Source organism: Talaromyces marneffei, chromosome 1 (genome assembly GCF_009556855.1).
Source record: "Talaromyces marneffei chromosome 1, complete sequence".
Classification (NCBI taxonomy): Eukaryota; Fungi; Ascomycota; class Eurotiomycetes; order Eurotiales; family Trichocomaceae; genus Talaromyces; species Talaromyces marneffei.
Window position 1 is genome coordinate 3,742,770 of NC_072348.1, and position 26,317 is coordinate 3,769,086.

The 26,317-nt window shown below is 46.9% G+C and overlaps 12 protein-coding genes across 12 annotated transcripts; 4 read left to right on the forward strand and 8 right to left on the reverse strand.

Annotated features, from left to right (window-relative positions):
- Positions 1–231: 231 nt before the first annotated feature.
- On the reverse strand, positions 232–1,155 carry EYB26_001394 (uncharacterized protein; the record flags this gene model as incomplete). Its single annotated transcript, XM_054260704.1, has 1 exon — positions 232–1,155. The coding sequence occupies one exon, from the start codon at positions 1,153–1,155 to the stop codon at positions 232–234; it is 924 nt and encodes a 307-aa protein (XP_054116679.1).
- Positions 1,156–1,188: 33 nt separating this feature from the next.
- Positions 1,189–1,860, reverse strand: EYB26_001395 (uncharacterized protein; the record flags this gene model as incomplete). Its single annotated transcript, XM_054260705.1, has 1 exon — positions 1,189–1,860. The coding sequence occupies one exon, from the start codon at positions 1,858–1,860 to the stop codon at positions 1,189–1,191; it is 672 nt and encodes a 223-aa protein (XP_054116680.1).
- A 659-nt stretch (positions 1,861–2,519) lies between these two features.
- EYB26_001396 (uncharacterized protein) lies at positions 2,520–5,458 on the reverse strand (the record flags this gene model as incomplete). Its single annotated transcript, XM_054260706.1, has 6 exons — positions 2,520–3,085; positions 3,146–3,349; positions 3,407–3,439; positions 3,488–3,673; positions 3,723–4,152; positions 4,202–5,458. The coding sequence occupies 6 exons, from the start codon at positions 5,456–5,458 to the stop codon at positions 2,520–2,522; spliced, it is 2,676 nt and encodes an 891-aa protein (XP_054116681.1).
- Positions 5,459–5,917: 459 nt separating this feature from the next.
- Positions 5,918–7,819, forward strand: EYB26_001397 (uncharacterized protein; the record flags this gene model as incomplete). Its single annotated transcript, XM_054260707.1, has 1 exon — positions 5,918–7,819. The coding sequence occupies one exon, from the start codon at positions 5,918–5,920 to the stop codon at positions 7,817–7,819; it is 1,902 nt and encodes a 633-aa protein (XP_054116682.1).
- Positions 7,820–8,538: 719 nt separating this feature from the next.
- EYB26_001398 (uncharacterized protein) lies at positions 8,539–9,975 on the reverse strand (the record flags this gene model as incomplete). Its single annotated transcript, XM_054260708.1, has 2 exons — positions 8,539–9,680; positions 9,735–9,975. The coding sequence occupies 2 exons, from the start codon at positions 9,973–9,975 to the stop codon at positions 8,539–8,541; spliced, it is 1,383 nt and encodes a 460-aa protein (XP_054116683.1).
- Positions 9,976–10,456: 481 nt separating this feature from the next.
- On the forward strand, positions 10,457–12,135 carry EYB26_001399 (uncharacterized protein; the record flags this gene model as incomplete). Its single annotated transcript, XM_054260709.1, has 2 exons — positions 10,457–10,852; positions 10,903–12,135. 2 exons carry the CDS (start codon positions 10,457–10,459, stop codon positions 12,133–12,135), a joined length of 1,629 nt encoding a protein of 542 aa, XP_054116684.1.
- Positions 12,136–12,522: 387 nt separating this feature from the next.
- EYB26_001400 (uncharacterized protein) lies at positions 12,523–14,990 on the forward strand (the record flags this gene model as incomplete). Its single annotated transcript, XM_054260710.1, has 2 exons — positions 12,523–14,589; positions 14,649–14,990. The coding sequence occupies 2 exons, from the start codon at positions 12,523–12,525 to the stop codon at positions 14,988–14,990; spliced, it is 2,409 nt and encodes an 802-aa protein (XP_054116685.1).
- A 787-nt stretch (positions 14,991–15,777) lies between these two features.
- EYB26_001401 (uncharacterized protein) lies at positions 15,778–16,337 on the reverse strand (the record flags this gene model as incomplete). The annotated part of the gene is made up of 3 exons (XM_054260711.1): positions 15,778–15,854; positions 15,953–16,052; positions 16,119–16,337. The coding sequence occupies 3 exons, from the start codon at positions 16,335–16,337 to the stop codon at positions 15,778–15,780; spliced, it is 396 nt and encodes a 131-aa protein (XP_054116686.1).
- A 236-nt stretch (positions 16,338–16,573) lies between these two features.
- On the forward strand, positions 16,574–17,344 carry EYB26_001402 (uncharacterized protein; the record flags this gene model as incomplete). Its single annotated transcript, XM_054260712.1, has 1 exon — positions 16,574–17,344. One exon carries the CDS (start codon positions 16,574–16,576, stop codon positions 17,342–17,344), a length of 771 nt encoding a protein of 256 aa, XP_054116687.1.
- Positions 17,345–18,832: 1,488 nt separating this feature from the next.
- Positions 18,833–19,391, reverse strand: EYB26_001403 (uncharacterized protein; the record flags this gene model as incomplete). The annotated part of the gene is made up of 3 exons (XM_054260713.1): positions 18,833–19,149; positions 19,224–19,273; positions 19,378–19,391. 3 exons carry the CDS (start codon positions 19,389–19,391, stop codon positions 18,833–18,835), a joined length of 381 nt encoding a protein of 126 aa, XP_054116688.1.
- A 731-nt stretch (positions 19,392–20,122) lies between these two features.
- Positions 20,123–22,799, reverse strand: EYB26_001404 (uncharacterized protein; the record flags this gene model as incomplete). The annotated part of the gene is made up of 3 exons (XM_054260714.1): positions 20,123–20,620; positions 20,672–22,429; positions 22,500–22,799. The coding sequence occupies 3 exons, from the start codon at positions 22,797–22,799 to the stop codon at positions 20,123–20,125; spliced, it is 2,556 nt and encodes an 851-aa protein (XP_054116689.1).
- Positions 22,800–23,453: 654 nt separating this feature from the next.
- On the reverse strand, positions 23,454–26,267 carry EYB26_001405 (uncharacterized protein; the record flags this gene model as incomplete). Its single annotated transcript, XM_054260715.1, has 1 exon — positions 23,454–26,267. The coding sequence occupies one exon, from the start codon at positions 26,265–26,267 to the stop codon at positions 23,454–23,456; it is 2,814 nt and encodes a 937-aa protein (XP_054116690.1).
- Between the last annotated feature and the right edge of the window lie 50 nt (positions 26,268–26,317).

Here is a 26,317-nt window from a genome sequence, read left to right on the forward strand (position 1 = left end):
GAAATTATGTATAATTTGGGAGTATATTTTCTTAAAGGAACTGGATAAAATGACAACTTCAACAATTGTAAACAATTTTTCTTGTTGGATTCCTATCCAAACAATATGTACCAGGTCTGAAAACGTTTTTTCCATGAAATATCGTCAAGTACCAATCGCATAACCAGGATGTATATCAACTAATAAGCTCGCAAATCCAACCCCAAGTGCAAAAAGCATTGCTCCGAAACTCTATGTACTAATAGCAGTCAACCCCTTTTTGGCAGGCCCCTCAATACAAACTCCATCCCATCCAAACCGACTCCCATTCACTGGACAATCCCAACTCTTCTCCGCCGCATTCCAACACATCACACCCTTCATATGCGGACAAACTGCACTCAACTCGTGTGCGTTGCCTTTTCCATCTTTATACACGGCAACTGGCTGCTGACCCGCAAGGCCATTATGTACCACGCCACCAGAATTCGGAGCCAGGTCCTCGATATCTTTGATATCTGATTGCAGGTACCGCTTGTATTGGGTAGTGATCTGGAGGTCATGCTTCACCATGGTAGATAACGATTTTGTGATGCTGGCGAGTCGACTGGGACTGTATAGCGATGTCCAGGGGTTCTGGATGCCTGCAATCTCATCAGCAATCAACCTTCCAGCCAGCACGCTATGCGTTAAGCCATTCCCGCTATCACCGGTAATGACATATGTATGTTCTTGCCCCTGATTCTTCCCGATAAACGCCATATAGTCAATAGGTTCATAAATCTGACCACTCCACTTATAATCCACAGAACCCGCAAACGGAAACCGAGCTCTTACCCATTCTTCGAGCTCTTTGTACTGATCTTGGGCGTCTTGCTCTTGGCCAACTTTATGGTCACATCCACCAATAACAAGATAATCATCTTCTTCATCACACACAGTGAATCGAATATACTTGTACATCTCTGCCTCGTCGTAGATAAGACAATCCTCAATTTCGCCCTTGGGTACACGAATGGCAATGCAATACGTGCGATAAAACGACATTTCGGCTATAATGCTCAACCTTTGTAATGGTACAGCTGTGGCTTCAACCACATCCGTGGCAGTGATGGTGTGGCCGCCCATAGTCTTGACGCGGACCACGTCGTGCTTCGAGTCTTCTTCAATGGACATCATGCGCGTGTGCTCGAAGCATTGGAACTTGGGCTACTCTTTCAACCAACTTAGAACCCCAAGAAGGTATTTCGTAGGATGGAACGTGGCCTGATTCCGAAAGATAGCGCCGTCTCGTTGATCAGGACCCTTGGTGTCCCAACCCCGTACCTCCAGACCTTCGATAAATGAAACCAGATCTTCCCCCAGCAATTCCTGCGCAAGATCAGCTTCTCGCTTGATATTCCCAACCTCTGTAATATGTCTATTATCCCCCCGCGAGAACTGCGATATCTCATAGCCATTCAAGTACCGAAACTTGCAATCAATCCCCAATTCTTTAGAAATCTCCCCGACTCTATGAATCGCCCATGTATGATTTTCAGCGGCAATCTGTGCACCTTTACGGCCATGCTTTTTCTCGATATTAGTGTACCCGTCATCAAGAGCATTGGATAAATGACCACTCGTCCGTCCAGTTTCGCCGGACAATGCATGCCGCGCTTCGATCAGGGTGACTTGTTTCCCACCTCGAGCAATCAATTCATACGCTAAGGAGATGCCGGCTACACCGGCTCCAGTAATACATACATCTGTGTTTTTGATACTTTGGTTCAAGGGCGCAAAGGCTGCATGGGGGTAGGCGGAGTAGGGCATTTTGTGGACCCAGACGGGGTCGCTGTGGCCGGAGGTGTTGTTGAAGTGGCTTTCTGCCTGTTCGGGCATTTTGGTATTTGTTTCTCTTCTTTGTAAATGTTGCACCTGTTTCTCTTTAGAGAGCATGAGTGTCAATGGCTTGTTTTATCATAACGTTCTATCCTTGGTGTTCTGCCTGTTGTGGCGGGAAATCATAATGACGCAAATAGCCCTAAGGCGGCGATTGCGATGGATATAGAGGTTGGAATGGGTCTTGGGAAGGCTGTGATACTTAGTCCTTGAGTAGGTGTTCTTCGTATATCATATTGTATTGGCTCTCAGAGCAGTGTATAGTTCTGTACCTCTTTTATCGAAACCCTAGAAAGCCTGATTACTCTACGCATGGTATAATTTGCCATTCAAAATGGGTTTATTTTATATAGTATCTTTAAAGATATACGTGCCTCATATAAACCCAATTCCTGCATCACACGCGATACATATTTGCCAAGTTGTTATCCAGATGTTTCAAATAGCTATGCTATATTACATGTCCACTCTTGATTATTTATCCTCTATTTGGACTGGTACACGTCCACATTATATTTACTACAGCTTCTGCCCTGAACGGCTAGTTCTTCAGGTTTGGTTTGCATCAAGTATATCGTACCTAGGTAAATTAAAGACATAATGAATGACGGCTAGTAAAAAGTAACTGCTTGTAGGGGCAAGGCCGATATTTGTTATTCCTAGCTAGCCCTACCCTCGCGATTGTGCTGTCCCAGATCCATTCCTCGTCGCAATATGCTGAGCTGATTCGAAGGAACATCATCGCCATCATAGTCATTGCGATCCCCCCGGGCGTGTGCTCGTTTCCTCTCATCTTCCCGTCGGATGCTCGTGACATACTCATGGAACTTGTTGCTCATCTCAAGCACCCTTTGGAAATGGTCCTTGGTCACGACAATGACCATCTCTGGACTATAATCCGGATCTTCTTCACTCTCAAACTCCGCAAGAGTGATGGCTGTCTGGAGCGCATTGCGGATATCTCGTCCATTGAGCTGCGCTTGGCTGTTCCCCGTCGTCTCCAAAACCCACTTCTTTGCGTCGAGCGCTACTTGGATCTTCCCGGCGCGCTCTTTAGCCAGCTTTTGGAAGAACCCGGTCCAAATCCTTTTTTTCGTCTCAACGTTGAGTTTGTCATACCCTATAGCTACGTGAACCCGTGAGATGAAGGCGTCATCGATCTGGCCAACGCGGTTGGTCGTGAGGAAGAGGAGCCCCTTGAAATACTCCATGCGGCGGAGGAAAGCTGTTACCTTTGATTTAGCTGTCTGGGAACAGGATATTCTAAACCATCGCGGTTCCATACCTGATACCAAACCATTGCGTCCTAAATCGCGGTGCTGTCGCCGCTCCAAGAAGATATCTGCTTCGTCGACAAGGAGTACTGCATTCCACGCTTCAGCTAGATCAAACCATTTGAAAAGTTGCTGCTCAACAAGTGTTTCGACTGTGCCGATGTCTGCCACCGTGAGCGCTAGAAGGGGTCGGTGAAGCCATTCCGAAATGGCCTCTAGAAATATTCTCAGTTCCTACTTGCATCAGTGTTTTCCGGGTTAGTTGTACTTACCAACGGTGTACGTTTTACCAACTCCTGGTGGACCTGCAACTATGATCAGTTTGAAGGCTACAGCGCCAGGGATGTTCCTACCATGGAGTAAAATAATCTGACCGGTTCCCTTTCCCTCGATGAAGTCTGCAGACCATTGCTTGGCTGTGCTGTTTTGTTTGTTTGACAGCGCACGGATTGTCCGAAGTTCGTCTTCTCCAATGATCAAATTGGAAATACTTTCCATAGATGGCGCGACTTCTCGAATATAATCCACAGACGTTCTCACTGCTGGTTATTAGTCTAGAGCATATGCAGAATTTCGGAGAATACTCACTCCACTGTTTGAGCTTCAACCCGTACACCAACGTTTCTGGATGAAGCAAGAGCAACTGATGCTCGGTCAATTCCTGGACAATATGCCGGTTTGTGCCATTAAATCTATTAGGCTCTCTATCAACGTAACTTCCTTGCCTATTCAACCACGGCGCCGTGGTCTGACCTCCAACTTGCGCAGTAGTGCGATTCATATTATATTGGTCATTTGTCAATATATTATGTGGATCATATGGCTCGGTTGGGGGTGGTGGAGGATATTTAAAGTCGTGGTAGTCGAGGTAGTCGAGGTTGTCGTTTGTATCGTTTATATAGATCTGATCGTAACATTTGTAGCGTTCATAGTGGTCCTTCACTGGGTGGAACGATCCAAGTCCGTTCTTTGACTCTGCAACCCCTCTTCGATAGTCCAGTACGACTTTCCCGGTATACTACATCATCGTTAGTTTCTGGTCGACAAATTCTGAAATATGAACATGCATGGCTTCTCGTGCCTCTAAGAGGCCCATCGTGGTAGGCTAGTAGGTTACCCTGCTGGAGGGCTTTGAAAAAAACCCTGCTTCTCGCAAGTATCTTTTTGCGACGCTCTCCTTTATCTTTCGCATCCCATATGGAGACGGGATATACGCGAAGCTCGGTCACATCACGTAATCCAGAATACGCGTCGATTGTGTATGTCTGTTGCGTTCGTCGAATTGTTGCACCGTTGGTGTTAAGGTGCCATACATTGACCCACGACCATTTCGGCTTGTTTGAGACGCTGGGATAGGTTTGGTAATCCTCATCAGATCCGTCCTCAGTGCTCAAAACTACACCAACGAAGGTTATACCGTCGGATTGAACGTAGACATCGGTTCCGGGCTTCAAAAGATACCATATCATATCAAAAGCGATCCGAGGGCACGCTTCTGAAAGATGCTGCTCACAGGGAATCACATTCGCATGGTATAACGGCTCTGCAAACTTGTACAGGTGTCTCAAGTGGTTTTTTTGCAACTCGTCCAGTCGAAAGCTGCGGGAGTCCTGTTGGTGTGGACCTGCGTACTCTTTCTCAATTAGCTCTTTAATTGACTGAAAGTGGTGCATGACCACTGCAAATGGCTCATTGATCCGGAAACCTGTTTCATATCCCGCCTCGAGCTGAGTCCGAAATGACGGGAGGTAATCAACCAGCCCCTCTAGAGCGCGCAGCAGATGGGGGGATTTCAGCATAATAGATGCTCCCGAGACATCCTCTAGTAACAATTCCTCTGCATTTTTTGGTATCTTTGGTTTTTGTATACGTATTCCACTCTTTTCGGTCAGTTTTATAGAGAACCGGGCCTTGCCAGTAAGATTGACCTCAAAGACCGGCCCTTTCCATTCGGCAATGGGGTCCTCTTCTTTCTCAACTGATATGGCCTCATTGTCATGCTCGGCCGATTTACCGGTTTGGGTAATATCAACCTGTGTTGTCTGATTGTTCGCACGGGTGGCGAATTTAAATGGTCGATCATCCTGGTAAGTGACAACTGCCACGTCTCGCTTTGGGCGATTGTTTGTGGATGAGTCGAATATAGACGCCTGGTAGATCACTGGGGGATCAGCTCCGGGGCATCGGGTTGCATATTGGGTGACGGTCTTGCTCCTTGCCAAATTAGGGTAGTAACGAGGAGAAAGCGTCGCTCCCAAGTCGTCTATACTGTCGAGTGAATCCTCGGAGTTGTATTGATCCAATAGTACGGATTGGACTGACATTATGACTCTCCTGAGCTGTATATCCGGTGTAATTGACCAAATGAGAACGATGGAGAAGAATGATTATTCCAAATGTGGCACCCAAACGCGAAACAATCAGTGCTTAATACAATGGAGCAGATATCGAAGTCCAGTTTCGCTGAGGCACTTCATGGGAATTGAAGCGGGGCAAACGCATTTCCATGTCAGTAAATCGCTTATATCATGGTTATTGGTGGAAATTGCTTTCTCTGCATGGAGACGAGGCTGGCTGGCAAGGCTGACCAGGCAGTTAAGAACCCGGTGGACGGGATTAGCCCGATATGATACCAAGACTCTGATTGAAACCCCGCAAGGCTGTAAAAACTTTCTTATATACGTCTCATAACGGTTCAAACCTTCCAGATCTAGCACTGATAGCGAAGTTATCGTGTATATATCCTGAATCCGCGTGAAAAACCGCGCATCACCCTCTCAGTAATGGGGACCATAGGGCAGCCAAGCAGTGGACTCATCAGGACATTCAGTGATGAACTCCAAGAAAGAGGCTCGACAAACCCCCTTGGGCGCGGCCTCGCGGCGAAGGTCGCTCTTGATAGACATCACGAGGAGTTTCTGACACAACAGTGGGACATTCTCCTCTCTGATGCTCGAGAACTTCCCAACACACTTTTACAGGATGACCATGTGGTCCTTCTTGATCAAAGCCGGAGACTGTATGCGGCTTGGATCAAATTCAGAAAAAGCCTGCCTCAGTACCAGGACATGGAAGTGGATTTGTCACAGCGTCCCGATATCAAATGCCTCATAGACACAGTGTCGAAGGCTGCCTCAACTTGGCAGGAAGACCGGGAACGATCCAAAAGCGGGAGACTAAAAGAAAAGTTCTCTAAACTTTGTGAAAACTGCCAAAATCATAGCAAGCTGCTCTCTGTGATTCCAAGTCAGGACAAGTATATAAGCTTGCTCACGGGATCGCTGTCAGCCATTGCTCAGGCATCCATCAATCACAAGAATATCGCGGAAGGCGTGGTAAAAGGGCTGGACGAACTGAGCAAGGATATCGAATTCTGGAATCGCCAGATGGAGGAGCATGGTGACATTAAGATGTTGCGTCAGTATATTCAGGAGCTATACGTAGTGGTTTTTGAAGCCTTCACGGACATCTTTACAAGTTGGTCAAAGAGCAGCTGGAAACGTTTCCTGACAAGTTTTGACGAAGGTGCATTTACCAAACTATTTACTGCAAGACGAGGAAGGATTGAGGCAATAGAGAGACGTATTCAGCAAGAAATCACCCTCGCCTTTCAGCGGAAGACAAGGATGTCCTTACAAAAGCTGGTTGCTGACCAGGAAAAGTTACTGGCACTCGTCCCACAAGAGTTGGAACAACAACGATACTTGCTTGGTGCCTCCATTCAAAAGTTCCTTGAAGAGCAGCTACAGAGTGCTCAACCTTTATCTCGACCATCATCCACGCTTGTTCTTAGCTCTAGTAGTCAGGCTCAACAGTTACTCATAACAGAACCTGATGCTCTACCCCAGGAAGATAACACCAGCCCAATGACGCTTTATGATTATGATCGAGCTGAGGTTGCTTCTGTGATACATGAGTATGTCGACCTATTCAAGCTTGAACTACGTGAACTTGTAAACTTGTCATCTTATGCACCACATCTTCTGGTTGAGCGACAGGTACATCGACAATTGACCTTTTGGCTACAAGACTTTAGCTCCAGAAATCTTTGGATTCAAGGCCCGCATGGTGTTACAAAGCCAAGTCAGAACTCCATGACTGCTGTTTCCATTGTTGCCCTGTCGCACGAGAACAATATTCCTACCGTTTCTTACTTTTGCTCTCTTAGCTACGATAATAATCCCCAGCTGACAAGACGTGACGCGCTGAGGTCAATGCTTACCTCCATCATTGCGCAGTTTGTGCTTTTTCTACCAGCTCGAGGATCAACATCCATGAACCTTTCACCTGCTCGTTTCTCATCAATAGCCCAAAACACCCCCAGCATCGATGTGTTGCTCCAGTTGATTCGTGACTTGCGAAAGGCTGGCCCGCGATATTTGCACTGCGTCATTGATAGCATACAAATCCTGGAAGAGCGGTCAGATCCAGTATACACGAAAGATCTATTGTTGACGATTGCCACGTTCTGTGATCTTGCGTACGATGCCCCTCCTCAAAACCACGAAGACAATGATAATGAAGCCTTGGAGCACTCGATAATGATTACCAAAACATGTTTCACCACGGATGGAATTATGGATGGGCTTTCACAAGCGGCAGAAATAGATATCATTGAAAAGGTTGACTTTGGTGTGGAAGCCAACGATGGGACTATGGGAGAATCTACGTCTATGAGGTTTTGATCTCAGATATGACCTTCAGCTGCCCATAAAGGAAACGAGACCTCACTTCCTATTTAATAATTTGTGATGACTCGTTTCTGCATGAAAATTCTTGATTATCTCTACATTGCAGCCTGTGAAGATTGTATGAAGGAGGATCAGGATGATCTCATGTTACCTACGGAAAGAGAATTAGGGCTAAGAGAAAATATATTATGTTCCAAGGTTTATCGGGTTGTTGAAATTTGTTGTTCATTTTTTAACACTTTTGATAACATGCATTTAGGGAATAAGTATATGATGCTAATGATGTATAATATCAAGAGTAAGCCTTTGAAAAACTTATGGTAATCATTATTTATATTTGAGTTCATGAACTATATGCAACCGTCAAGACCCCCCCCCGAATCTATCCTTCACCATATCAGAAAAAAAACAGAAGAAGAAAAGACCAAATCCAAGCTCAGTACTCGGACAGGGTAGGGTAACTCGACTAGAAAGGAGATTCAAATATACAGGCTTGCATAAAGCGTCAGGTATATAAAAAGATATCTATCGATCATGCTTCCAAAACAAAAGAAGGTATACGATGAACTAGTTAGTATACATGCAAACGCAGAAAGTAACAATAAACCGCCCATATTTGACTGATGCGTAAGAGGAGAGTAAAGTGTTGGGTTATTGCTGAGCCGGCGTATTTCAAAACCGGATTCAGATGCAAAGACAGAGATTCGAATGGATTATATGTTGTCACCATCGGAGTGTCGTCTGGTATTAACGTCCAGGGCCATCTTCTTGCCCAACTCGTAGCTCGAAATCATAATAGCGCAAGCAGGAGCAACTTTGAGACAGCGGGCAACCCAGCCTTTGAAAAGACCGGCTAGACCTTCACGCTGGAATATATATAACAAGAATCGAGGCATGGATAATAATTCTGGATGCACGACTGCAGTTGATCCAATTCTTCCTGTTGCCGCGCTGCTCGCGACTTCGTCGGCACTATGTCGGAATATTTGTTGCCGTGTCTTGCCTACGTCAAATGGTGTTGTGACCAATGCTGCCACAGCGCCAGATACCGATCCAGCTATAAAACTGTCCATCATTGTGATAGCCGTGCTTTGACTGGATTGAGAATTGCGCCGACTCCTCAGTCCTTCATGCAGGTTATGATTATTATGATTATTTCGTTCACGAACGTCCGTGAGTAGGTTTCGCACAGCTTCGTAGCCCCACCAATACAGGCCTGAAAATGGCACATCTCGCCACATTGTCAAGCCCAGCCCTCGCCATAGAGAGCTATATCCTCGTGCTTGGGTCATTTGGTGAAGACCTTCGAATGTAGCGCGGAAATGACCTGTACCAGTGCCCGGTGTCGCCTGAAGCCGTGTTCGGAACATCTCAATAGGACTGATTGCCGATGCTGCGGCTACTCGCGCAATACTACCTGCGACCAGGGGCAGATATGCATCCGGTATATAGCGTGGAAGCGGACTGCGAGGATCGACCCTCAACCACTCGTATCCAGCTAGATAAATCACATTGCCGGGAACACTCATGACGAGCGTCGGTACTAGTCCACGCCATAATGTCAAGACTCCTTCATTCCGTGCGATTTTCCGTATCCCGTCAAACGTGGAGTTTATTCGGCGCTGTTGTGTATCTTCCACGGCGCAATCTATTGCCCTGGCCATTGGTCCGTTCTCGACTAGACACATCTCCGGGTTGTTGCCGATCCAGAATACTTCTCGACAGCATGCTGTTACGCCGAGATCGGCCGGTAGTGCCCTGAACGCATCGGTCGTGTGCGCGGTGAATTTGGATAGGTTGTGGATAGGAGATGCTTGCGACTGCTGGCGGATTCGGACGACATCTAAGGGTGTGACTGTCAAGAACGATGTTAGCATATAGTGTCAACATAAAATGGCAAAAAACTAACCTAGTAGAGCCGTCAGGATGCTACCGCCAGTAGCCGACAGCATCCTCTGACCAACAGAAATCTGTCCGACTGCTCCATTCTGTGTAGCAGCAGCCAGAGGGCTACCTGTCGATTTAACAGATGTCATCGCTCGTGTCTCATGGTCATGCCAGTCCTGGTCTTCTACAAACTCCGCATATAAACTTCCCTCCACAGGTGGCGAAGATTTGTCCAACCGAGAGCGCCGACCTTGGGTCGACATCAGTCGACCGTTTGTTGTATAGTTGCCTGAGATACCAATGAATATCCGGTCTATTTAACAGAAGACTTGCGATTATTAGCTGACAAGAGAGATGAGAAACGAAAGAATTGAATGTGGATGACTCGTCGAGCGACGACGATAACGATCATTCTGTCAAAGTTCCAAACTTTCCCTCGAGCTAGTCCTGATTAGGGCTAGCCTCGGCTCTGCGTATCCAACCGTCGGCCAACTACGGCGCGGAATTAAGCATAGCTTAATCTCCGTTTACTAATCAGATTGATTGCCCTCTTCTTTCCTTAGTTAACTATCTTCTTGCTTAAATCCAGACAGTTCACTCTATCATCATCTATTTGCCGGTTGTTGGTCAATCTCTCCTGGCTAGAGAGTAATGGAGTTCACTTGAATACGTGACGTTTTCAGTGACTCATCAATCAGGATCGACGGGTGGCCGGACCCCCTCAATATCACCTCGACACCCGCAATGGAGGAAAATCCAGAGCTCAACGCCTTCAGACGGCAGTGGCGCGAAGAAGTAACTCGACGACACCAGACAACTGCTGCCCCGCAACAACCACAGTCCACTCCCAGCCAGAATATTCCACCAAGTGCTACCTCGCATCTGGATCATCTTCCGCCTACCAAACACGAGGCCGCTGATCGGAAAGATGATGTCGAAGAAGAGGATTTGGGTCGGGACTATGGCGAATTTGTGCAGCGCACAGAGGCCTTGACTTTGCGGTCAGCTGATGATGATGGCTTTCAGCGTGTGGCGCAGAAGGAACCCCGATCGGCGTTGGAACATTTTGAGAAGGCTGTAGAGAAGGAAGCGGAGGGTAACTTAGGCGATAGTTTAGCCCACTATCGTAAGGCTTATAGAGTATGTTTTTTCCTCTATAATTTTGTCTTCTGATACTAACTATATTCTAGCTGGATGCGGCAATCGATCAGAAATATCGCAAGAAGCATTTCCCTGCGAAGCAGGCACCCGCTCAGCCCGCCGCAACTAGCACATCTGAGCCATCCAGGCCTACAAAAGAGAAGGCGGAGGATGTTGAGACTTTACCTACTCCGGAGTTGATTCTTTCCTTCGCAAACCTGCCAATCCCCCAAGCCCAACCTTTCATCGAGGGCGACCCAGCTCCGCCATGCCCCATTGCGAATGTTCCAAACGAGATTCTAATAGAGATTCTCGAACATGTCGCTTACATGGATCCGGCATCATTTGGGCGTATGTCTTTAGTGTGCAAACGTTTTGCTTATCACTTCGCTCATGAGCAACATATTTGGAAAAGACTCTGTCAAGGACGTGAATTTGGATTCGGAAGCATGCACTACTCATTTAATTGCGACGTACTCGGTGACATTTACCACTCTTTCACTCCCCGCTACACACCATTTCCAATAGGAACCGCAGTGTCAATTCCTGAATCTCTTTCCTCATGGAGTCAAGTGTTTCAAACATTTCCCCGGATCAGATTCACCGGGATATATATCAGCACTGTCAACTATACACGACCTGGAGGAGCATCCTCTTACGCCAATGCGGCTTGGACCGACCCAATTCATATCGTGACATACTACCGGTACCTGCGCTTTTACCCGGACGGGACGGTCATTTCTCTTCTCACTACGACCGAGCCTGTCGATGTTGTTCCTCACATCAGCAAGGAAAATGTTGCTACCTCTATTTTGATTCGCCATCCTAATAAGAAGAGGACGGATACAGGATTGCACGAACCATCGACCAGTGGCGCCCCAGTGCCAACCGTTGCCATCCAAGCTCTGAAATATGCTCTACGAGGTCGCTGGCACCTCACACGACCAACAAGTGAGGAACCACACAACTCCGAAATAGGAGATCGTCTTCATTCACCGCTTTCCACAAAAAACGAAGGCATGGGCACTGACCCCCGAGATCTCATTATTGAAACCGAAGGTGTAGATCCCAAATACACATATGTTCTGCACTTGGGGCTGCGGTCATCTAACCCAGCCCGCGCTGTAGGCGCTACCAAGACCCCGCTGAACGTTTCGAAGAATACGAAACTAGTCTGGAAGGGCTTTTGGAGTTATAACAAGCTCACTGATGACTGGGGTGAGTTTGGACTGCGAAATGATCGCTCGTTTACATTTAGACGTGTTCGTGGTTGGGGGCTTTAGACTGCTTTGCACATATATGATATATCTAGATGGTATATACGATAGAACAGATATAGATATCTCGCTAGTACCTAGACATGGAAATGTTTATGACGATTTGGATGACAATCAATATTATCTATCTACTTTTTTTTGAACAAAAAAAAATGTATGGGCGTCATGGTAGATCTTATCGATAAGCTGCTTATCGGCGGCGGGCTGGGGAAGGGGCAGCTAACAGGAAAAAAAAGTTCTGGGCCGACAATTTGCGCTTCAAGTTGATTGCACCTCACTTCACCACAACATTCCCGCGTGTTCCAAAGACCTATATACTCGGTTCTTTGTGCAATTGGTATTATAATATTCTCGTCGATTTGCTAAATATACGATCCGTGAATACCACACAAGATGCCCGAGCGAATGTACACGAGGTTCGACGACTCGGACGACGAAAAACCCGTTGTCAACAAACCTACCACCACGACCTTACCGCCAAATAAAAGCAAGCCAAAGCCTGTTAATACCGATAAATCATTGGGGTTCTCGAGTAAGAAACGCAAGCGAGACGAGTCCGGTCCGCAGCCGAAGACGCATAATGAGACCATAGTCGTATCAAGACCGCAAGCAGATTCTTCGGTCAAGAATCAAGCAAACGGCAAGTCGCACGATTTCAAAAGAAAGCCGCACCGCGCACAGCAAGATAATTCGTTCGTATCACATTCGATCAAGGAAAAGGCGAGGGTATTACTTGAGACGCGCAAGAAGCTCCCGATCTTCCAACATGCAGACGAAATCCGCCAAAAATTAAAAGACAACAATGTCATGCTACTCATCGGTGAAACCGGTAGCGGTAAAAGTACGCAAGTACCACAGTTCCTCGTGGACGAGCCGTGGTGTCAAATGAAAAAAGTCAAAGTTTCAACTACAACGGACAATGATGGCACTCAAAAGAAGAGCATACCGGTTGGCGGATGCGTCGCAATTACACAACCCAGACGAGTAGCAGCAATTTCACTCGCAAGGCGTGTCGCTGAAGAAATGGGAACTCCGCTCGGAAAGGCTTCTCCTGCTAGCAAAGTAGGCTACTCAGTCCGATTTGATACGTCGGTGTCTCCGTCGACACGCATCAAGTTTTTGACAGATGGAATGTTGCTGCAGGAGATGTTGCATGATCCGTGGTTGACAAAGTATAGTGCTGTGGTTGTTGATGAGGTTCATGAACGAGGTGTCAATGTGGATTTGGTGCTGGGTTTTTTGAAGAACATTCTTGAGAGTAAAGGTGAAGGGCGTGGGGGGTTGCCGCTGAAGGTGATTGTCATGAGTGCTACGGCAGATATGGAGAGTTTGCTGGGGTTTTTCGGCCAAGAATCGGAGGCAACGCAAAATGGGCTGACATCTGATGATGGTGGAAATCGTCAGTCCGCGGTCTCGGCGTGTCATATCAAAGGTCGTCAGTTCCCTGTTCAAACCATCTATTCACCAGCACCAGTGCACGACTTTGTGGATGCAGCACTCGAAACGATTTTCAATATACACATCAAAGAGCCTATGCCAGGAGATATACTCGTGTTTCTCACCGGTCAGGAAACAGTCGAGAACCTAGAGTATCTGGTCAATGAATACGCAGTCGGAATGGACCCATCACTACCAAAAGTACTCGCTCTACCATTATTCGCAGCCCTTCCACAAGCAGCCCAGCAACGAGTCTTTGCACCCGCACCACCACGAACAAGAAAGATCATTCTTGCGACCAACATCGCAGAAACTTCCGTCACTGTATCTGGTGTCCGATTCGTGGTTGATTGCGGCAAGGCGAAAATGAAACAGTTTCGCTCCCGACTTGGGCTGGATTCGCTGCTGGTCAAGCCAATCTCAAAATCAGCTGCAATTCAGCGCAAAGGTCGTGCTGGTCGAGAGGCGCCTGGAAAATGTTGGCGGTTATACACGGAAGGGGATTATTTAGCTCTGGATGAGGCTAATACGCCTGAGATCCTACGTTCTGATCTAAGTCAGAGTTTGTTGACTATGAAAGCTCGCGGGGTGGACGATATTATGAATTTCCCATTTCTTACTCGACCACCACGGGATGCATTAGAGAAGGCGCTCCTTCAGCTATTCAACATTCAAGCTTTACAAGAGACAGGCAAGATTAGTGAGATTGGCTTACAAATAGCAAAGTTGCCTCTCACGCCACCTTTAGGTCGGGTGCTTTTAGCAGCTGCAGAACACGGCCAGAACTGTCTCTTGGATGTGATTGATATTATATCAAGTCTAAGCGTAGAAAATATCTTCCTCAATACAACCTCCGAAGAGAAAAAAGAGGAAGCCGAGAAAGCTCGAAGAGACCTTTACAGGAGAGAAGGCGATCATTTGACCATGTTGATGACTGTGCAAGGTTATGCAGCGGAGAATACGGATAGAAAGTCTTGGGCTGAGCGGCATATGGTTTCTCATCGAGCCATGCAGTCCGTTATGGTGAGTTGACTAAACCGACCTCTTGAAGTAATGGGCATGATAGTTAACAAAAGAAACAGGACGTCCGCAAACAACTAACTGCCCAATGCAAACAAGCCAAACTCCTCACAGACCACGACACCTCAACCGAAAAACGTCCTCCCCCGGACGCGTTATCCGCCGTCTCAATCCTGAAAAGCTTTCTGGCCGGCTTCTCAACCAATACCGCTCGTTTAGTGCCGGATGGCTCCTATAGAACAGTTGTGGGTAATCAGACGGTTGCTATTCATCCTTCGAGCGTACTGTTTGGAAAGAGGGTGGAGGCGATTATGTATAATGAGTTTGTGTTTACGAATAGGAGTTATGCAAGGGGGGTTAGTGCGGTGCAGATGGATTGGGTTGGGGAGGTATTGGCTGGATAAATTTCCAAGGTTGTATATATCTGAAGAGGAATCGTATATTGTGTACATTGAAGAATTATATCATCCTTGTATTCATATCTTACACTGCCATTGACTTCACTGGCCCAAGACTCGATAATTGGATATTTAATCATCGTTGCCACTCCTTCGAACGAACTCCAGACCAAAATCAAAGTACCCAAAAGACGAGAATCCGATACTTGACCCATACCAGAAGACCAATTACCAGACACAATAACCTAAATCCGTAAATCCACCACCAACGAAATTGACTCGAATGATAGCTCCCTCGATGGCAGCAATAGAAGCTATTACAACCTGAGGTTATTCAACATAATAAGTCCCTTCACTCATCTTCTCATTCAGATTCTTGTTCAGTGGCGACTTGATGTAGATATGACGATTGAGGAAGTCAATTGCGGTTGTGCCTTGAAGCTGGTTTGGTGGTTTGATTGTGGTCTTCATTCTGAACTTGATGACTGGCTAATATCTTCGGTCCTTAGCGCCAGCCATCTTCCCAATCTCAAGTCAACTATGGCGTCAGGATGGCATGTTTGCACAACTGATCGTTGAAGTGTAGCTCATGAATAAGTGACGTATAGATTTATACATCTCTTTCAATTGGTTTGATCTGAGATGTCGGTACTGAATTGGGTTGATATTTGTATGGAGCTGCTGTTTTAATGCAATCACTTCACCGCGTTAAGTGCCGGAGGTGCCGGATCCTCAGTGGAAGCTCTGCCAAGTCAAGGTCTAGTGAAGCAAGGCGACGTTTATTTTAGGCTGGTTATTCTTTTTCTCCACTTCCCTCGGATTTATTCTGAATAGCTTGCATGAGTTCGTAAAGCTGGCCGATTTGTTGATCTAATAAAATAATGGATCGTATGTTAGCCGCTTGTATGGTCACCGGGAATGGAGTCCAGCTCAAATTGAAAGAAACGAAGAAGGAAAATAGCACTAACCACTCATCTTGTCAAGCTTCGCCTTATCCAATTTATTTCCCAGCCAAGAATCGCCTTCCAATTGCTGAGCATAGAGTTGCCATTCTGTCAAGAAGCCGACCTATCACGTCACTCCGTCAGATTCCATTTCTCCTTCAATCGCCAGTATATGGAGTAGGAGACATACAATGTGAATAGGATTATCAATATTGCGATGTGCCCTAAACTCGCTTTTCACATATTCGTCACCCAATAACCGCATGTCTGCTGGGAGCTTTTTGCGATGGACTCGAAGGATACGGCGGTACAACGGGATTGGGGGCAGGAGAGCAAGAGGTTCGGTGTTCAGGCTTGCTTTTGAACCAATTGTGGCGGGTGCGGCGAGCAGGCGTGTGAGGACTCTCATTTTGGCTGCTGTATTCTCAATTGACAATGCTTGGTGGCGGTTGTGAGAATGTTTGATGATGAACGAGGATAAAATAATTAGTACTGCTAGTAATAATTGCAGGGCGAGCTGTTCCGATGCCGAGGTCATGCTCCCGCCAATCAGACGCACGGGTTCTGGCCCGCTTTGAAGCGCATACATTTTAGTCCTATCAATTCTTCGACTTTTGTACAACAGATGATGTTGGATAATTCAAAATGCTTCCTACTCCCTCTACATCCCATGTCTCATTTGACACAGTCTATGAACCTGCAGAAGACTCGTTCCTACTGCTTGACACATTATCATCCGCATCAGAAGCTGCCTGGCTCACAGACCGGTTCCAAACATCAGAATCCTCATCGTCTCCATTGGTGGTGGAAGTAGGCAGTGGCTCCGGCGTAGTGATTGCCTTTACAGCTGCAAATTCCAAGCATATTTTTGGTAGAGAGGATATTCTCTCATTGGCGGTAGATGTCAATCGAGAGGCATGTCAAGCAACTGAACAAACCGTGAAGACTGCCATCGCCGAGACGGGAAATGCGAATAGCACGCACTACCTGAGCTCGTTAACTGGCGACTTAGTCTCACCTTTAAAGCCAGGATCAGTGGATGTCTTGCTCTTCAACCCGCCATACGTCCCCACGCCAGACTTGCCTGTCTTACCACAGCCCGGACAAAACGAGACAAAACCATTATCCAGATCTGAAAAATTCGAGCATGATTCATACCTCCTCTCACTCTCCTATGCAGGCGGAGTAGATGGTATGGAAACTACGAATAGATTCATTGAAGCCATCCCCTCGGTTCTCAGTCCCGAGAGGGGTGTTGCGTATCTGCTGCTTTGTGCGCAGAATAAGCCGGAGGAAGTCAAGGCGCGTATTGCGCGGGATTGGGATGGATGGGCGGCTGAGACGGTGGGGAGGAGTGGGATGCAGGCTGGGTGGGAGAAGTTGGTTATTTTGAGGATTTACAGGGCTGAGATGTGATTTCATATTCGGAATATGGTATTCGTGAATCATATCAACAATATAATACATCAAAAACACAACCGTGAGGGTGACACGGTATCGTTGTGAGACGAGTCATCGGCCATGACTTTCGGAAAGGGGAATCGCTTGGTGCTAGGATAAAGCATTCATTGAGACTCGTATCGGAACGCGCCTCAGTCGTGGAACCGCGCGACGACGAGCGTCTCAATGGATCAACTACTCCCCCTCAAACGTCATTGAGAGGCTCTCAACATCCACCACCTCCACCCGTTGCCGACGCTGCTGCTGCTAAGTTCGTAGCTGCCATAGTAGCTATAGCTTCACGACGCTTTCTCGCCTTCCTTTGAGCCTTGGCTGCTTCTCTGTGGTCATATTTCTCATAATTGCGGTATTGCCATTGAGAGTCGTTGTAGCGTCGTGGCGGGGGGTAGGATTCGTATGGGTGTTGGCTTTTGTCGCGGAAACACATTTTGCCAATGAGGAGGATGTGGCTTCAGATTGGATTGGCTTTGCCGAATAATGTTTGATCTCAATTTGAGGATGAGATATTATGTATGATCATACATTGAGTCTGGAAAATCGCATCTCATTCGGAATTATGACTATCTATATACTGAGTATCATCAGAAACATGAGCCCCAAATTACTCTGTAGCCTACCACGTTCCAATTATAGTCAAACCCCGACTATACCTAAATAATTCTAGACATGGTCCACAAATCCCGGACAGTGGAAGCCTGGAAGGCGCAGTTAGACGAATACCATCCATATGTTTTTCATCAACAACTCAAAACTCTATACATGTATTTAAATGATCGCATGACAGCCTCTGCGCACAATCTAATGAATGGAGGGAGCATTTGGTGCTAAAAAAAAAACCACTAAAGACTAACTAAGTTACATTAAATGAAATTTGAGATCCCTGGCTGTGTTGCTCGATATCTGATAGGTATATGCCGATAAGGATAGGGATACTACCAAGGTAAAAAATAATAAGACGATATCCAAACAAGAGAACTAACGCAGAAAATAAGAACCACATTATATTTAACTCTCTCAAATAGCATAAAGCGCCGAATAATATTGCCAGACAAAAAAAACCCTGAAATTTTGGTAATGAATAAAGTACAGAGAGACCCGGTAAAACGACACGAACTTTCCCATCGAGATGAATAAGCTCACATAATAAGATGGAACGAGACAACCGTCTAACCTCCATCGAGATATGTGAGAATGGATGGAAGATGCCTGTGAAAATGGCAATTCCAGGCTTTGAGTCCGGCTAACAAATATTGGCATATCGAGTCAATATCGCATCTAGGGCTTTTGAGATGCCCCTGAATTCGGAAGAGCACAGCCATTTCTCCAGGCGAAATATCGCTCTCGTAGTGGCAATTCCGCCTATCCAAGCCAACCATTTTATATCCACCGGACAAATCCTCTCGGTCTCCTTTCACAGAGCCCAACCAACTCAGTAACTTCCATCTAAAAACCACGTCCCCGACCCCGACCCCCGCGTCCACCCCTTCCACCCCGACCACCACGGGGACCACCTCTTCCCCTAGCACCGCCCCGATCCGCCGCCTCCTTTCTCGCCTTGTTCCTGGGCTTGGGCTGATCATCCACCAACAACGTATCTAACGGCAGACTATCGGGCAGGATGTAATAGCGAATAGTCGAGCCACGGATATTGATTGTGTCGAGAGAGATGGGTTCGCGGCCCTTGGGGGTCATTTTTACGGTTCGCAGGGCCGTGTTCATTTGTGGGGAGACTGAGGCGATGGTGCCTGAAAGGATTGTTCCTGTTTTTGATAGCCGAGTCAGCAGAAGATAATAATTTCTGTGGACGTAAGCGCAGTCGATTTTGGGGACGTACCATTTTTCAATTCAATTGTCACTGTCTCATTCGTGCATTTCATTAAGAATCTATGCAAAACAACAATTAGAATAAGCAATTCACCTCCCCCGCGCGCGCACTCTTTTTTTCCTTCCCGAAAGAAGTCAACCTTGCGCATTCAACAAAAACGTACCGAACGAGCTTCATCTTGGCGAGATATTCTCTAAATCAAACTCCTAGGTTGTAAACTCGCGGAGCAGCGCAGCTCCAAGGGTCGAAGCTTTCTGGTTTCTGGAAAGTTGTGCCGCTTTTTTCACCGCCTGGACGAACGTCGATTTCTTCCGCGAAAATACTATCGTCCTCAGTATCAGGGATGATTTGGCTAGTCGTGTAACTTTAATGTATGTCTTGAGTTGCGAGGTGGTGAAAAGGAATGGTGTGAATCGAAGTGCGTGCGGAATAGAGATGAGATAAACCAAGTTGAAGCTTCAATTTCACGTAAGTTATGCGGAAACATCACGTGACTGTACAATCTTTCGGCCAATCATATCGATTAGTTTCTGTTGTTGATATGTGATCGAGAAGAAACAGTATAAAGTATAATAATAGTTATGATCCAAAAGCAAGGGTATGATATTCTCGCGTAAATTGCTCAACTATAATAATCATTGGTATCTCATATAATCATTTCCCATCATCATCCCAGAAATCCATATTAGTCATAGCCATGACCAGTCTGTTCCCTTTTCCTCCATTACTGTATGTAAAATCCAGTTGTATTAGTTAGTTAATTACCTTGTACGAGTATAAAATATCAACCCAACGCCAATATCGACTCGTGATCGAATTATGTTCCTTTTCTTGTGCGCGCTCAAATGTATAGCAAGAGAAATAAAGCAAAATACTCATACTATTGTATGGTTTGCAGAAAATGCAGATTATAAACTGCAGTGACGAGATTTGAAGACAGATATTTTGTCGTCGTAGAAGAGAATCTCACGTAGTCTAAAGACAAAGCGTGAACCATTGCCATGACGATACTCGCTGTCCTCATCGGTGTCCTCGTCAAGCTCAAGAATGACATGAGGGTTTGTATGAAAGTCATCATCATTGCCGTCACCATCGTTATCATCCTCCTCACTGTTAGAGTCGGAGTCATGACCGTTGGTATGATCATCGGCATTGTCAGTGTCTGATTCTGAATACCAGGGAGAGTCACGGTCCAATTTATCATTCACCGGCGTCTCAAGAATTTCAAAGCATTTGTGCTCGATTCCAATATAGCATAACTGTATCTCTGGCCGCAGTGTGACAATATCCAGTATTTGTAGAGCCAGTTCTCGATGTTTGTTCCTTCCAAGAGTTGGATCAAACATATTGGGCAAATAAAGAGCCCGCAAGTTGGCTAGTCTAGGAAGCCGCTGGAGGAAGAAATGCTACATAACTGTCAGTCAAGTTTTTTAATATTCATACCCGGGAACACTCACCCAATCGCGGCGGTCCATGCCAATGCCTAACTCACGGAGTTGAGGCATTTTCCCACTTGTCACAAATGCCAGGGCCTCCCTAGGAAGCATCCAGTCCCGCCAATGGCCATGGTTGATAGACACAAGTTCGCCACGGCGTGAACGATCAATCAGGACCTTCCTCAGACTAGCTCTCTGTCGACGCAGGACGTGTTTGTATATCGCCTCGATAGAGACAACAGTCGTATAAGACCTCCCTTCTTGGAGATATATGCTCTCCAGTGTATTCGGAGCGATAGCTTCCTTTAGGAATAACATCAGGTAAGTCGAAACACGGTCGGTATGAAGGTGCTTTAGTTTGAAAGGGTAAGCGTCTTGGGGTATGATATCCGATCCTTGCCGGCTACTTTCCGAAGGAGAATATTTCCTGCGTAATGCTCTCCAGAGTGATTCGTGCTCTTCACAGTGAAGGATAGTAAGAGTGGAAAGACGGGTCCAGTCAATGGCTTCGATTAGCAACGGCGTATAAATGACAACATTCTCCAGTTCTAGTGTTTCCAGCTGTAACCTGTCCTGTTTTCCAGTTGGCGTTCCAATTGAATCTCTCTCTGTAGCCAGTGGTATTTCCGCCTTTGGAGAATTCGAGTCAGTGTTGATAGTTGTTGCGTTTTGAAAAGCCCCTCCATCTTGCGCCCTATTGATTGTTAAATCGCCAAGCATATGCGTAGTCGTATCCACGCCACTGTTTTGCTCGGTAGGTGTAATGAAAGTCGGAGAGGACGGAATATCCTGAATTTTGCTCTCAATCCATTCTCCAGTGGGCGTTGATGAGGTTGAAAGAGCGTCAGATTCAGGCATGTTTAATAAAATCGACAACACGCCACCAGATTTAGGCCATCCCGGAAACGACGATCGTGGAGTGTCACTTGGGTGTCCTATTTCGGTCGGATATACCCAGTCATCCGTAGAGCAAGTAGAAGCCATTCCGATACGCAGTTCACGGAGCTTGTGCCGCGAACGTTCAATGAGAACAGCCATTTCTTGCAAATATGCCGGTTCATCAATGTTCAATACGCTCAGCGATTTCAAAGGCGGCAAAACCGAAAATGTAGGATACTCGACACGTTGGTACAAATTCTCAACACCGGGCCGTTGGTACGACCAGTTATGGAACAGGGGGCACTTCTGACGATTGTCGTGCCATCGAATCCAGACTCGTTCGAGACGACACTCTCGGTTGTTGGAGCGTGCGTCCAATGAAGCAAGAGCAAGAAAGACATCTCGCATCACCCCCGTAGGCATATCCCAGATGAAGCTTTCCAGATTGACCATTCGAGCAACAGCCAGAGCCACTAACGTTCCAAGTAATTTGCCCGTTTCTTTCGTAATTGCATATTCTTGTACCCAATCAGTTGGTCCATTGCCGACACAAAACTTCTTGGTCCATTGAGCATAGTAATTCCCAATTCTAAACTGCCCATAATTCGTTCTTAATGAGGACGAACCGTGGTTGTTTTGTTGGTGGTAATAAGATCCCTCACATCCACAATGCTGGCACCGTTTATCGGAGCTTGCATAAGGGGTTTCCTTGAACACGTTTGCCCCCATTACCAATGTCGCCAGGCCGTACGAAAGCGCATCTACACCCATGGGTTGATCCGATACGGGCGCGGGTTCTGGCCAGACAATATCGAACCGGGAATACATTGCGGGGATTGCCAGCGAATGGAGCGCGGAGCAGGTAAGGGCGAGCGATGTCAGATCGTGGGTGAGGGTAATCTGTAACAGTAGTAATCAGCAAACTTGAGTAAAAACAGGAAATACTATCACATCAAAAAGTTCATCATACCTCTTTGACAATCTCTCTTAAAATATCAAGTGGCAGATCAAGCAGGGTAAGTGGTTTTCTGGGCTCGCCAGGTTTATTTGAATATTCGACTGTGACATCCGACGTCGTTACCTCAGCTGCCGGAGCATCTTGAAGTACTTTATTGTTTCCAATTGCTGTTTGGGCTTTTGAAGACTGACTGTGTGTCATTGAGGCAGAATTGCTGATAGCACCCGAAACGGCATTATATGCTTCACCTTCCGGTGTCGTTTCCTGAGCTACCGTCCCTGGAAGGGTATCCGACAGCATACTGTCGTTCATATTGTGAGATAAGTGAGAGCAAAAACCAAGGTCAAGCTTCGTTCGAGGTCGTCTTCCGGAAGTCCGCTATGATCGTATTAATCGTGGTGCGTCAGTTCGGTGGTGACAGGGTGTGATGCGACGCCCCACAGCCCATAAGCCACGTAGGCAAGCTCAGTGTTTTCTGTGTTGCTTGACAGCTTGAGAGGTTGTCCCAGAATAAAACTGTTGTATGCTCTGCGGTTAATGCCGACCAAAGCTGAGAGAATTGTGAGAGTATTGTCGAAGATTGTCGATCAAAAGATGGAAGTTGAAGTAAAGGAACAAGCTCTTGTAAGTTGCCGGGGAAAGGACCCGCCTTAGGTAGCCTTGCGGGGAGCTACGATCAAGGATTCAAATTTCAAGCTGGATTCCCGAGAACTAAGCCTATTCGGGCAACTGATCAAGAAATATGATCCGTTTCGGTAAGGTGATTTGACAGAAGTAATTATTGATAGACATTAACAGGGTTTGTTTGTTTGATTTGAGGATAATAAAGCAAAATGAAATAAAGCATTCGATCGCTATCATAAGTCGCGGTTCAGCAAAAAGAAGCAAAATAAAAATAAAAATAATAACAGAAAAAGCTAGCAAGAAGAAAAAGCAAGATAGAAAACCCCCGCAAATATCACCAGACTACCGTTCTGACATGTCTTCGCTACTACTCACTTCAACCAGTCGTCCTACATAACCCTCAAGCCCCGAAAGCGGTATGAGATTGCCAGTCGCAGAAGTCGCAGTCGTTACTCCGGGCATAACGACCACCAAGGAGCCCACTTCAACCCATTCGATAGACGAGATGAACGCAAATGTGATATTTACAAAGCCGTTATCATGCACACTAGAGACATCAATCGTCTTCTCGCTTTCTGGTCGCACGCGGCGGATTCGATTTCCTTGCTTTTGCTTGTCTCTCTCATCGTCATCATCGAAGCTGAAAAAGTCGCCTTCTTCAGGGAGTGGCTCGGTGTGTGAATCAATTTCGGCATCATCAGCTAGTGCGACGCAGGTGACTTTGGCTGCGGCTCGGATATTGCCAATATATACCACGACACCGCCGCCTAGGATAAGAGGCGGGGAGCCTGCGGTGGAAAAGTCTCGAGCAGGGAATGTCGCCACGAAAGCGGTACTGAACGCAAGGCTACTAGGAATGCTGCTGGTTGGTGACTGATCTGGTGAAATTCTTGCTTGGGCCAGGATCATGCCCTTCCTCAAGCGGCCGAGCGTATTCACTTCCTTTCCTGGACCCCAAGGTATTGGCTCAACTCCAATAGTGCCTACCTGATCCTCCAGCAAGATACGGACAGACAAACGCAGATTGCGCACACTGACGACCCGTACTCGCTGCCATTTAGCATGGGACACAAATCGATACTTTCCAGGGAATGAGCCTGGAGAAAAAGGAGAGAATTCGCCGGAAACTGATCTGCTTTTCAAGGAGCGAAAGTGCGGCGACGCATTGTCAGGGGTGTGCAATGATCTTGGCTTCGAGGCGTGTGGCGTGTTGTCATCCGGCCTACCCTCCACTGCTATTGGGCCAATGACTAGCTCGTCACCAACAGAAATGCTTCCGTGGCGGACGATTCCACAAAGTACCACGCCTTTTGTATCCGAACGAGAGGCGTCAAGATTGGAGTACACTTTCGATGGCGGAATCGCAAATACCTCGTCAATATCAAACACATCCGTCGGCACTTCTTGTCGGCGATGAATTCGGGGTGCCCGCACAAGTCTAGATGAGGGAGTCCTTGGAAGTGGAAGGTATCGCAATAAAGCATGGAACTTGCCTACACCTGAACCATTGACAGCGCTAGTAAGTAGAATTGGAATTGTGCCAGACCAGTCACCATTTACTGCATTGATTGTCTTGAGAGCTTCCTGACAGTCCGTCGTAGAGATCTTGTTCAAGTTCGGGGCCCGACTGGTATCTTCTCCAGCCACAGCAAGCATCAGGGGCTTCTTGTCCGCCGCTTTGATAGTAGAGAGGACTCGAGCAAGAGTCTGCTTCAGGCCCATGCGCGACGCAAGATCTAACTTTGTGATTGCCACAACCATGGGTGTTTCAAGCCTGATGCAGAGGTCGAGATAAGCCATGCAAATATCAATTTCGGGTGCTTGCTCTACATCGTCTGTTGTAGTAGTGGGATTATGCGAGCTATTTGCTGGGATACAGAGAATCACATAGTGAGGAGCCCAGCTAACCAGGCCACGCAGGGTTGATTTCACATAACGAGGAAGCCCTGGGAGGTCGGACACGAAAGCTAATCTTCCACCATCAGAAGCTGCATGAATATCATTCCAAGCAGTAACATTTCCGGACGCATAGTTGATTACGTCAACAGAACCTTCTGTTAAGGAATGTGCTCGGTATCCAATCAATTCTTGAGCCACAGAGCTTGTGATACCAGAAGAGATCTCATGTCTGTGCTTTAGAAGACTTAGCCTACTCTTACCGCGACCATTGTCAAGTGCGGAGGTTGTCAAAGTTCCGAGTAGCGACGATTTGCCAGCAGCACTAGGCCCCGTTATCGAGATGCGAATTTGCTCCGTCTGCGAACATCCTCCCTCCACTGTATCCTCTTCCTTTGATGCGGGCACATTATCATCCAAGCTCAGGGTGTCCAGACTTAACTCTTTGGAAGATAAAGAGTTGTAGTAGTCAAGATCAGGGCTCACCAAGGCTTCTGCCACCCATAGTTCTCCGGACTGGATATATTCGGGCTCGGGTCCCTCTGCCCATTCGCAAGTGCCAACCACGACTTTCCGGAGAACTTCGACTTTACAACCAAGACTAGCAGCCATAGCACCGAGATTCGTCAGACTCTCGTCCAACTCCTCTTTCACCAATCCCACAAAAGTACCATCGTCGGCTACACCAATCTCATAGAGGGCGCCTTGGCTTTCTTCAAGACCGGGTAAAAGACGAGAAGGCTTCTGCGGAATGCCCAGTTTCGGTGTAGCTTCCGGCAAAACTGGTAGTATCAGATTTGCGGTAGAGGAAGAGTGAAACGGAGATGACTGCTGTAGACGCCATAATAGCTGAGTAGTAAGTTGCTGCAGCCTCTGTTGGCGGCCTGTTAGATGCGCGGCGGTAAGAGAGCGCGGAGAAGCCGGGGGCTCCGGGGACAGATTGAGATTCCAGTAGGGCTTTTTGGAAGTTCTGAATTGAAAGTTGCCACCCACTACCTGCCCGGTAGACATGGAAATAAATGGTCTCCGGGACCGAAGCAGGAGATGGAGTTTATACTCCGTCGGTCCCTCCTGTGGCTCAGGTTCTAGCTTGGAGATGCCATAGTCTGCCAGTTTGTCCGAGTCAACTGCAAATAGGCCAGTCTCTGAATTGCTGCGGACATTCTCTCCCCCGCTAAGTCCAGGAGTTGACGAGCCAGATATTGACCATGGCGAGGACACCCGAGGTGGGTCGGGGTCATAGGTAAATATCGATGCCATGACTGCTCCCTTGAACGTCAATCAATTTAAAAAAAAATAAAAAAAAAAAA